The sequence below is a fragment of the Chlamydotis macqueenii genome, chromosome 3 (assembly GCF_036417535.1).
Source record: "Chlamydotis macqueenii isolate bChlMac1 chromosome 3, bChlMac1.mat, whole genome shotgun sequence".
NCBI lineage: Eukaryota > Metazoa > Chordata > Aves > Otidiformes > Otididae > Chlamydotis > Chlamydotis macqueenii.
In genome coordinates, this window is record NC_141558.1 from 23,823,732 (window position 1) to 23,836,801 (window position 13,070).

At 34.2% G+C, this 13,070-nt stretch overlaps 1 protein-coding gene across 1 annotated transcript in view; it reads right to left on the minus strand.

Moving 5' to 3' along the window:
- Positions 1 to 13,070, minus strand: part of CSMD1 (CUB and Sushi multiple domains 1) — a 1,203,024-nt gene that overhangs the window by 280,121 nt on the left and 909,833 nt on the right. Inside the window, exons 16-17 of the mRNA XM_086744017.1 lie at positions 10,038 to 10,176; positions 3,741 to 3,928 (exon numbers count right to left, since the gene is read on the minus strand). Of these exons, the coding sequence (XP_086600143.1) occupies positions 3,741 to 3,928; positions 10,038 to 10,176 (327 nt within the window). The remainder of the gene's footprint in view (positions 1 to 3,740; positions 3,929 to 10,037; positions 10,177 to 13,070) is intronic.

The window sequence follows — 13,070 nt, forward strand, 5'->3', positions numbered from 1 at the left end:
ACATTATTAACTTTTCAGTTATACATTATTCTTCTTATTAGTCAGAGTAAAATTGACTGCTGAAACAAAAAGTTTTTCCACACTATTCCAAAAACTTTTTCTATTGACTGTGTCCTGCCACTGAAAATTTTACAAATGGTTTCTTCATATCCAGACTATCTACAAGGATTATTTTTTCTTCAAATGAAAACATGTAAGGAAATATTTTGTTTTTATATTATCACAGCTAAAACTGATTATGGATTGTCTGAATGATCTCAACACTTTGCATATTTATGGATCTAAGAAATTATTTTCCAAACCCAAACCTAAATACTTATTTTTGTAAACTGTGAATAAAGTCACCTTCATCTTTTTCATTACTGAAAACTTTTCATTTAAGGAAAATCACAACCCTAATATTGGCAAGACTTTTTCAATAACCTAAAAGGAAAATTTTTACAACAACGGGTGATCTTTGACTTTAAACAATTTCCTCTGACTATGTAAGAGAATTGTAATGTTTATCAAATACATACTGATGTACATGGTAATATAAGATTATTACTGTTTCAATGCATAACTAAAATATGATCTCTGTTCTGCTTTGCAGATAAATTTTAATATAGAAGGGAATATTAATCCATAAATAAACCCAGACATTTAAATAAAGTATCTGGATTTAAGAAATAATTGCTCAATTTTCTTTGAAAATGATAATGTTTTCTTGTTTAAGGAAAGATAAATTTCAAAAATATCTCAATAAAAGGTGGCTTTACATTAATGGAATCTGTGGATAAAAGTATTTGTATCAGATTTATTTAAAGAAAGAGATTAAGATTGCACAATCGACTTGACAGAAGGAGGAGTTGCAAAAAAAACCCACCCAAAACAGATAACTAGGGAAGTTGAGAGATCAGGAAGATGTAAGTGAGGCATGAAGCATGATGGTCAAAAGAATATATATGAATTATTCTTCATGAAACTAAATATTTTATCAGTAGTTTTACTTAAAGAATATTACAGGCACTTTATTATTTTTTTTCCTTAGATAAGTAAGAGTTAACCTACACTATCTTGCATTAGTTATGTTTAAACTGTAATAAAAAAAAAGCTGAATTATAGACATTTAAGGTGGGAAATTAACAAATTACCTTCACGTCTGAAGTACCTTTAATGGGTCACATTTTTAGTAAAGCTGTATTATTTTAGGTTTGATAAAAGCTGGCATATTTTAGCTTAATAGAGTATTACTATGTCTCAGCAGCAACTCAGTATAACTTATGCTGAGCTTTTAATTTTAGTAAGATTAAGATCCTTCTGCTTCACAGTTCAGTGATTTAATTTATAGTCAAAGTTATTACTATAATTGGAAGATTTTTAGGACACTTCCAAATAAGACAGTTATTTGAATTTCCAAATAAAATATTCAGAATCTTTCCTTAAAAATTCTGATTGACTCCCTTTTCTTCTACAAGTGTAAGAAATTTGAAATAAATATAAGTTCTGTTGTGATATCTCTAACATTAGCTACTTCTATAGATAAGCCTGCATGGGCAATCAAAATATATTTTTTTTCTTCCCTGTTCCTGACAGACTACTCAGCACCTCCACTGGGTCTTTTCACCTGGTTTTGTTCTTTTAAAACACTGACTTCATCTGCTTAGTACTTCCATGTTACTGGTTATTTTAAGTACCTTCCCTCTGGCGTGTGCACATTTGTCCACAAAGAGGTAAGAATCGAGGAAGGATGTATATCTGATATCCACTACAAAAATGCTTCAGGAGCTCCCAGTGCTGACTAGCATGAGAAGAGAGACTCTGTCACAAATTGCAGTTGCATTATATGAACACGTACAACATAATGCAACATAGGGACAACTTTTGTTCTGTGAGAAACCTAGTGTAAGAAGAAAAAAATGTGAACAGTAAAACTTACTTAAGGAGCGTTTTGGAGCAAATGCACTGACATAAGTATGAAGTGTTTAACAAGCTTTCTCTGTACAACTTATGCTGTGAATGTGGACATAGCCATTCCAGTTGGTGACAGGTAAAAGTCTCTCTTTGTATTGATTTTTTTTTTTTTTCTATAGTGTGGACATTGGGGGCAAAATTCAATTTCAGTTCAAGATGCTTCCATTGTTGTATCTATAGGCTTGTTTGGTCTTTCAGCTCCTTTCACAATCAAAAGAGATCTGATCAATCCAGTCAGGGCAAACTAGGGAACAACTTATTCAGCAAAGTTATAGCATGCTCAGTATATAAACCGTAGGGAGTTAGCCAGGGAGTGCTATGGCTCAGGGACTGGTCAGTGGGTGGTGAGCAATTGTACTCTGTATCACTTGATTTGTATATTATTTCATCATAATTATTATTACTATTCCCTTCCTTTTCTGTTCTATTAAAATGTCTTCATCTCAACCAACGAGTTTTACTTTTTTTCCTATTCTCTCCCCTATACCACTGAGAGGGGGTAAGTGAACAGCTGTGTTGTGTTTAGCAGTCTGCCCAGTTAAATCACAACAGAAGTACACTAATCAAATCTAATTCTGACATTTTGTCAGGCTACCTAGAGAAATAACACTGAAAAACTAGTGTCATGTGTATGAAATACTAAATTCGTCAACAAAGATAAAAAGTGAATATGCAAATACTGTTCTAAATAATTTAATAATTAGACCTTGCTCTTTAAGAATATGTAGGGCAGATATTTTATTACTAACTGTTTTGATTTTTAACAAAACAGAAGAGGGCTTAAAATAAAACACAAAATTATATATATCTAAGGTCTGTCTTACAATATGTAGCAGCAATGTTTAAATCCAATACAATCAGGGATAATCAGCATTTGCAGGTAACTCATGCAGAAATCTGCCTATTGTTCCTCGTCTTTACATGATTTAGCAGCCTTGCAGTTTATCATGCTATTACCTATTCCGCCATTACCACCATATCTGAGCCAAAGCTAAAAGAAGCTATGCAGAATTTCCAAGTTTTGATATAGCTATGAAATATAAGTTTTCTTATTAATTCCAGATTCAATATGACAACAAATTTGCTGCAATCAGATTAGTTTCCAGATAAGAACAATTGATAAAAACAATTTTATTTTTAGTACAACCTCTCTAAACACATAAGCTCTCTTTATTCAGTACTTAAGTGAATGGCTGTACTGTCACACAAAAATCAGTGTGACTTCAGATCGTTTGATATATGTAATTTTATATATCTAATTTAAAAGAAAATGCTATTATAACGATTCTGTAGTTCACAGGGAGATATTATTAGGCATTTATTTGCATTTTTTTGGATCATCATGGATAAGGCCCAATTCTACTCAGTACTGCAAAAGTGTATTAAAACTAGAGAAGAGGAAAATAGAGACAGAGAAAGAGAAAGCGAGAGAGAAGGGGAGGGGTCAAACAAACCAAAAAAGGACAAAATATTTTTATTTTATATAAAAATATATTTATATTTTATAAATTTATCTCATAAGAGCAAGTTTCTAAAATTACTTTCCATTTGGTTAAATAGCTAGGTCCATAAGTATTCTGAATAACATACAAGAACTCATGAAGAAAAAAAATTCAAATTAATTAGCAGTTTTAGAAGTATCTGTCAGTACAGCATAGAGTAAACATGATTTGTTCTTATACAAATATAATTACTGAAGTTTATTTGTTCACATTCATTTGCTCTTTTTCAAATTGAAAGTTATTTTCAGAACTAAATAAAAACTATCAGAGAAATATCAGACTTACTCTCATAGTGAATTAGGAAACCAATGCTGGAACGACTGTTGTCTGTACTGAACAGCAGATACATGTAATTTCCAGTACTGATAAGGAACTGGGGTGCCTGTGTTCCATGGTATTCTCCTATTAATGGTGATGAGTTAGCTGGCCCATCTCTGACTTCCAAAGTATCATAATTAACTTCAGTCTGAAATCTGAAAAGGAATGTGCAAGTCAGCTGGTAGGTAGAGGAATGGTGTTATCTTCTTTAACTGTTAGAAATGCAACCCACGCATAACTGATCAAAATATCATATATATGAAAATTTGCATACCTACAGATCCATTGATGTATTACTGAGGACAAAAACTAAAGAAGGTTTTACACATCCTTTTCCTTGTTTTATTGTGTCTGGTATCATATAAAATTAATAAAGGATGTAATATATTTCAGATCAATCATATGACTGGGCTTCAGAAAGACCTTTAATGGGGAATATGAGTATAAAAATGCTAATTGTCTCAAATAAAACTACATTATGAAGATCCAAGAAATTTATTGCCCTCAGGCTATATAGTAGTTGGACATCCTAGGAATGTTTCCAATAATATTTCATTATTTCATCACAATAATTTAATTATTTAATATTCGCTGTTTGGCAAAGGCTGTTTACATATTCAACTATATTTTTTTCTTCAAAAATTTTTTTCTAACATAGTTTTCTACTTTATTTAAAATAATTATTTTTGTCCTACAAAGTAAAGCAGTACAAAAATACTAAACTTAAATCAAGACCTAATTTTGAAATTTTTTACAGTTATAATAAGCAGAATTTCTTAGTTTATCTCAATCTGTCAAAAACAGATACTATAGACAAGAATGGAAAAAGAGAAGGACACTAGCAAGACAGTTGATTTGCAAGAACAAATAACTTGCAAATCAACAGCAGAGCCAATGTTGCTAAATTGCTAAGCAACATCACATTTTTCCAGTTTGTAAGGGATATCTACGTGTGCAGTCATCCACTACTAGTTCTTCTTAAATCAGCTCAAATCTGCTCTTTCTGTAGATGAAACTTTGACTGGCGTTTTTCACATCAGATGCTTTTCAAGACGGTTTGTGGTTTTAGCAGATACTCTTGCAAACTACAGCATCTAAACCCTGCACACATCAATTTTTCTGTCAACAAAGTTTGTGCTATTACACAGATATCTATACTAGTCTAAATATATTTGCCTGCAAACCCAATATTCTTATTTTCATAAGATGTTAATCTTTCAGAAATGCATATGTTCTGAGATTTTATTGTCTTTTCCCATAGGGCTTATTAGCTCAACTTCTGAGAGCAACGAACTGTGTCCCTGTGCAATACAAAACTTTTTCAAACTGAATGCCCTAAAGCTATCTTGCCAATATGGGACACATGTTTAGCAGGTCAGGAGATATGAAATTGCATTCTTGTCATTAAAAAAAAAAAAAAGAAAATTATTAAACATTGAGAAAGGGGAAAATATATGGAACATTCCTTCACAGTGTAAACTTGTTACATAATAATGACAGAATGAACAAGTTACCCAGCTGGGGCATTGTATTTTACAAACCAATTAGCACTGGTCATTTAAAATAATCTTCAGGGACAGATTAGTATTAATAACAGCAAGTATTTAGTAGTCTATAATTCTTCTCTCATGATTCCCTGAAAACAAAAGCACATTCAGAGATTGGAAAGTATTCGTTTTTTTAACTGTCAGAGCTTTATATCATTCCTTCCTCTTCACACAGAAAACTCTCTAGATTTATGGTGCTTTCATTCAAGCTACCTACTCTATTTTGATATGTTGACTAAAATCTAGGTGAATGCTTACACTGCTACCTATCTGCTCCAACAGTGGAATACAGGGCTTGCAGGCTTGCTAATACATTAAGCATTTTCAGGAACAGTTTCTGGTAGCAAAGCCAGCTAGCATGGAACAACCTACAGCCATACTATTAAATACATCCTCTAACCTCTCAAACAGGGAAATATTATTCACATTCCCTATTATGAATAGTTGCTTGTCCACACAAACTCCTGGCCATGCTTGATAATTATTTGGGAAAATACTAGTTGGTAAGCGCAAGATGTTAGAGAATATTTCAAAAATTTAACTGCACAAACACATGAATTCTTGAGTCTGGGGAGCTTCTTTGGTTCTGTTTAATACAGTCACAGAGTGCATCACTAAAGTACTTGACAGTTTTCCAGTACCTTTCCATAATTTCAGAGATTATAGATTGATTTACCTTGCAGTGGAAAGAGGAAAACCGACAGATACTGCTAGGCTGGTTTAAATACTTTATTCATACACATAACAAATGGACTCAAGATCAATAATTCAATAGTTCAATTATTTTGACAGTTATGTTTGTGAGGGAAACTAATTAGGAATAAAGTGCTCTCAGTCAGCAATTTCAGCTTTATTAGCAGGGCGGTATAACAACAGTGAGTTGCAAACTCTTACTGAAGACAGAAAACAACTCCTACAGGAATTGCTACCCATTATAATGATCCTTATTCACAGTAGGTTCTTGCTCATCTCAAAGTTACACATTTTTTTTCTAGTTCACTTGCCTATTTTTGAGGGTTTGGGGTAGGGGGGGTAAGTTGGCTTTTTTTTTTTTCAGTCTTTGCACTATCACTGAAATGGTAAATCAAGATGATTTATTATTGGAAGTTCTGTGTCCTCACTGAAATTACTTAATTAAGAGTTACTTTTTGGTTTTTTTTTTTTTTTTTATTTTAATGTTTATTAGTATACTTATTAGTATACTTATGTTAGTAGAAGGTAGGACATTCTCTAAATTTTCACAGAGAATTTTAAAAATACTTCAATAACACTATGTTATACTATTCTTCCTACATAGGTAGGTAGGTTTCAAATAAGGAGTCTTGTTTTATATACTAATCAATGAGTTTTTATCAATATTCAAAGTACCAAAATCTTCCAGTCAGCAGTTTTCCTTCTAGCCCCTTTCCTTATGGCTCAAATAAATTAGATTTTACTTTTTTTTTTTTTTTACACCTCTGGGCATTAGTCATGATCTGAAATGCAAAATGTTTCAATGTAAAATGTTCATAGAGTTACTCAGTCATTTCCTGCTATTTCTGGAAAGTTTCTAAGTACTCTGGTAAGGCACATTTGTCTAGCAACATTAAAGCTTCATTAGCTCAAGAGTAAGATAATTTACATTATGAATATCACATTTGTGGAAAGTTTCATTCTGACAGCTGTATCTGTGATGGCAAGTCATATAGCAAAGTATAAAAGGGTTCTATCTTCCCCTAAAGAGACAAAATATTCAACAAAATATTGTATTTGTCAATTAATTGAAAAAATAAATTAATTTATCTCTTTTTTTTAATTTATGTGCTAGGTTATATCAGACAGCAGAGTTAGTTTCTTGTAAGTAAGAAAAAGGTTTTCCATCTAATTTTTAATCTGGGTAGCAAAGCCTTCATGTTAACAAACGAAAATGACTTTCTTGCAAAAAGGACATTATTATACTATCATTAACTTCCCAAAGTATAACACTTCTAATGAAATTTATAATGTGATGTAGTAAAGCTATGCAATTTTCTAAACCTGCCAGGAAAGCTCCATAAACCTTCAAAGAAAGGAAATGTTTCTTCTCTGTCTACTAAAACCAGTGTGCTTAAAGGTAATACTGTTGGGAAACAAACAAATCAATGAGAATGATACATGCAGAAACTCACTAAGTAATTTTAAAAAAAAAAACACCTTTAAGTTCAGCAATATCCTGAGTTGCAAACTGGAGAACGGCTCAGAGGAAATATCAGATACACTTATCTGGTCCTCACACTCTTCCCTAGGATTCAGCATTTGTGTCCCTGTGAGGAACACAGTACTAAGCAAGATGGATGTTTGATTTGACCCAGTAACAATCATTTTTATATTCTTCTGCCCTTCTCTCCATTAATTGTCATCCCTTTTCATTTCTGCTCTTAGAAATAGAAGTCTGAATGACACTGAAATTTTTTTCTCATCACTATCGACTCCACACAAAGGTGAAACTAGACACAGATTATTGTTTTTTCCTTGGGTAAGAGTGGAATACAGGAAGACTAGTACAATAGAAGCCACTGCAGCCTAGCTCCAGGTGCTGTTTTTTTTTTACTGTCCTTTATATATTTTGCAAATGGAGTATTTAGTATGATATTAGTCTCTGGATCAAACACCTGAACAAATGGATTTTTTAAACTTGTTTTACAAAGATGCTTGAAAGGTGATTTTTTTTTTTAATTTTGTTTTCTTTTTTTAAAGCACTTTCTTTCTTTGAAAAAAAAATCATAATTTTGTTAGATACTTGTATAGGTAGACAAAAGTACTAATTGATGTCACAATAATTACAAAAGGATTAAACACGCTGCAGCTCACATTCCTTGTGCCTAAATGCAATTTCACTACCTCCTGACTCCATATAAGAGGTAAATTAGTCTGGGAATTATTTTCCTTGGCAAATAGATTATTATTCCAGAAGAAATCTGCACACTACACAGGGACATCATCCCAGTGCATTACAATAGCTCTAATTTAAGCCCACAATGAGATAACATCTTTGCAAATTAATTGGGATGATAATTTCAGTTACATAATATTTTAAAATGAAAATTAAGAGTCTGCCTTTAACAATATTCTGATGTCTAGTCACCTTTTCCTTTCTTGTTTTGATCTCTGTGTCAGTACTCATGGTGAAACCTGCAGTATCCAAATACACAAAATCCTGATATCCACTGTGTTATCATGTAGTATATTAATATACACTGAAGTAGAAACATAGAGTATCTCAAGTTGGAAAGGACCCATAAGGATCATTAAGTCCAACTCCCTGCTCCTTGCAGAACTACCTAAAACTATACTATATGTCTAAGAGCACCGTACAGAGGCTCCTTGAACTCTGACAGGCCTAGTGCCATAATCACTTCCCTGGGGAGCCTGTTCCAGTGCTACCCTCTCAGTGAAAAAACTTCTCCTAATGCCCAATCTAAACTTCCCCTGATGCAGCTTCATTTAGTTTCCTCATCTCCTGTCACTGGTAACCAGAGAGAGATCAGCACCTCCTCCTCCTCCACTGCCCCCATTGAGGAAGTTATAGACTGTGACAAGGTCACCCTTCAGCCTTCTCTTCTCCAAGATTAACAAATCAAGTTACCTCAGCCACTTCTCCTAAGCCTTGCCCTCAAGACCTTTCGCCATCTTAGTTACCCTCCTCTGGACACACTCTAATAGTTTGATGTCCTAATATTAAGATGCTCAAAAGTGCTCAAAAGTACTCGAGGTGGAGCCATGCCAGTGCAGTACAGAATGGGACAATCACTTCCCTCAACCAGCTAGCTACACTGTGCTTGATGCACCCCAGAGCACAGTTGGCCCTTTTGGCCACCAGGGCACACTGTTGTCTCATATTCAGCTTGCCATCAACTAAAAAACTGGGGCTGGTCTCCAACCTCTCATGCCCCAATTCGTACATAAGCAGGATTACTCCATCCCTGGTAGGGAATCCTGTATTTGCTTTTGTTAATTTTCATATGTTTGGTGATTGCATAGCTCTCTAGTCTAACTAGATCTGTCCATAAGGCCTCTCTACCCTCGAGGGAGTCCACAGCTCCCCCTAGTTTAGTATCATCAGCAAACTTACTAAAGGTACATTTGATTCCTGCATCTAGATCATTTATAAAAACATTAAAGAGCACTGGCCCTAAAATTGAGCTCTAGGGAACTCCGCTGGTGTCTGCCTGCCAGCCTGATGTAACCCCATGTACTACAACTCTTTAAGCCCGACCCACCAGCTAACTGGTCACCCAACATATTATGGACTTGTCTAGCTATGTAATGTATGTTGGATCAGAAAAAAATACTAACATTAAAAAAAAATCAACTGTATCCAACACACAATACTCAGAAGTCTTTTTCAAAAAACTTTTTTTTTTTTCCCTAGGAAAATTATGTTCTCTTATAGTAAGACTTGATCACCATCAAAGACAATATATAGTCATATCTGAATATAAAAGCAGTCAAAAGTCCAAAGGTGATCCTTATTTGTGTGCTAGGAGGTCGACATTTAATGCAAATTATTTAAAACATAAATAAAGACAATGTAAATACAATTTTAAGCCTTAATTTTCTGTTTGAGGAATAGTATTGTGAGTATTACATTGCAATTTATTTTTCTGGTTTGAGTTCTTAAAGAATATTTTTCTTCTTCAATGTTGAAACAAATATTTCTGCTTGCACATTACTTGCTGTTTGACTTTATGATTCTCACCTGTCAAAAGTGATCTTAATGGAATGTCCTGGTTTTGCTTCAATCACCCACTCACAGTTAAGTGAGTCCTTATAATATCCTGGCCATCCTGGTGGTAAGATAACACCACTCGATGCTGTCAAATGTCCACCACATGGTGCTGAAAGAAAAAAACACATATATACTTATATCATACACAATATTTCTAATACAACATTATATATTAATATACAGACTTAAACAAATTGAATTAAAAAGCATAGAAAATAAGTTTAATACACAAAACAACTAAATGTTCTATGTTATGTTATGAGCACGTTTGTTTTTTTTATCTTTTCATAGCTTATTATTCTATACATATCTTAATACACAGAGAATGCCACTTGATTCTGCCCGCCTTCCTTCTGTTAAAGCAAATTATCTCATTAAAAAATAATGTATCATCATTTTTTATACCTAGTATGATTCCACATTTAAGGGGAAATATCTGGCAAATTGTTCCAATTAATTTATAGTTCATTATTTTCATTGTACTGTGCCATCTAATACTTTTTTTTTAGTAATTTTCAGCTCACTACTGATGTAAATATTCCATTGAGCCATAGAATGGTTGAAATTGTCTGGAAATTATCTAGTCCATCCTCTGCTCATTACAGCAGACTGTACAGGACCATGTCCAGTCAGGATCATTCTCTCCCTCCAAAGTTAAATACTACACAGCCTCTTGGGGCAATTCGTTCAAGTGTTTGATCATTCTCACAGTGAAAGTTTTCTCTTATTTTTAAACAGAATTTCTTGTATTTTAGTTTGTGTCCATTGCCTCTTGTCCTGTCACCGATCACCACGGAGAAGAGTCTGGCTCCATCTTCTTTACAATGTCCCATCAGGTATTGATGGGACACAATTGTTAAGATCCTTTACACATTGATAAGATCTGTTCTGAGCACTGAGGCTTTCTTCTCCAGTCTAGACAACCCCAGTTCTCTCATCCTCTTCTTGTATGACAGATGCTCCAAGTCCTTAAATCGTCTTTGTGACCCTTTACTCGACTCACTACAATATGTCCACATCTCTCTTGTACTGGAGATCCTAGGACTACACACAGCACTCCTGACATAGCCTCTCCAATGTTGAATAGAGGGAAAGGACCTGTCATTTTGTCTGGCCTGTCAAGGTCCCTCTGAACAGCAGCACAAGCATATGATGTATCAGCCACTCCTCCCAGTTTTACATCATCTGCAGACTTGCTCAGAGTGCACTTTGTCCCAGCATTCACATCATTACTGAAGATTTTAAACAGTTTTGAACTCAGTATTGATCCCTGGGGTACACCACTATGGAGTAGCCTCCAGTTGGATTTTGTGCCACTGACCACAACCCTATAAGTCCAACAGTTCAGTCAACTTTCAATCCACCTCACTGTTCATATCTCTAGCCCATACTTCCTCAGTTTGTCTATGAGAATCTTACATGATACAGTGTTAAATATCTTCCTAAAACCGAGATAAAAAAAAATATCCATTACTCTCCCCTAATTGATCAGGCTAGTTATCTCATTGCAGAAGGCTATCAGCTTGGTCAGGCATGATTTCCCCTTCATAAATCCATGCGGACTGCTCCTAGTCACCATCTTGTTCTCACTTGTTCAGAAATGGTTTCCAGGAATATTTCTGCACCACCCTTCCCAGTGATTGAGGTGAGACCTGTAATTCCTCAGATCCTCCTTCTTTCCTTTCTTGAATTTGCTTTCTCCTAGTCCTCAGGACCCTCCTTGGGTTAAATAACCTTTTCAAGATGACTGACAGTGGCCTTGCAATGTCATTGGCTGGCTTCCTCAGCACTCTGGGGTGCATCCCGTCAGGCTCATTCTTGTATGTCAAATTTGTTTAAATGTTCTCTAACTAAATCCTCCTCCATAAAAGGGAAAAAAAGTGTTGCAGCAGGGCTATGAAAGTAATAGGGGTAGACAGGGAGAATTTTTCAGAGCAGGATCAGAGGACTTTGGTGCAGGATTAAACAACAGCAGAAATTAATAAACAAATGTTGGGAAACATGAGTCCCCTAAAAAATTAAGCTGTCATACCACAGGGCTTCGGGATGTTATATTTTTCCAAAGCTTGTGAAGCATCCTAAACCAGGAAGGCTTTCAAGGTCAGGTAAATTTATCTTAGTATCATCTGTATTACTCTAAAGTACTTAGTGTCATCATTATCAGCAAATTCCATATTGCAGTGCAGGAAATCTTGTCACTTTTCTTCTGTTTCTCTAAGTAGTGACAAGTAACTCTATTATGCCATATGGAAATGAACAGTAACATGAATTTGTGAATGGTAAATTAATATTCCTGGGTTTGATTTAATGTTTTTAACAGAAAAATTGAATTCAGAGAGGTTATTTGATTTAATTAATAACTTGCACTTGTCTCTGGGAAGTTTTTCCAGTTTTAAAGAAGTGGGGAAAAAAAAGCAACCCAGAAAACATGAAACATACACATCAAATTGTCTCTGGGGCAAAAGGATTGATCAGGAAAATGGCATTTATATTACATGTGTATATTTAATTAAGAATGAAATATATTCTGTGGTAGTTTTTTGAAATTAAATTTTGTCATATTAAAAACAAGAACAACCAGAAGACCGTTGATCCTCACCCGATTATAACACTTCACTTACTTCACATATTTCAAGTGTTGCTTACAGAGATTGTTAAGTATACAAAGATACAGAGCAGAACAACAACAAAAAAAAAAAACATCAGTTGCTCAGAAATCTCAGACAACTAGAAGCAGACTAAATTATTTCTAAACTGACTAGAAAGGATGCTTGGTCCATACTGTAATCCAAACTCAGAAGCTCCTTCAATTATCAACTAGAAAGAGCATCCACATCAGAAAGGAGCATATCCTCAATGCAACTCAAAATAATTATACTTCCTTCTATACCAAAACAAATAATAGGCAAAATCTAAATAAGGAGTCTAATAGTTTAATCCTTTCCTCATTAAAAACTAAGTAAAAATTGTGCAAGATTCAAAGAAAGAGTAACTGAGTGATAC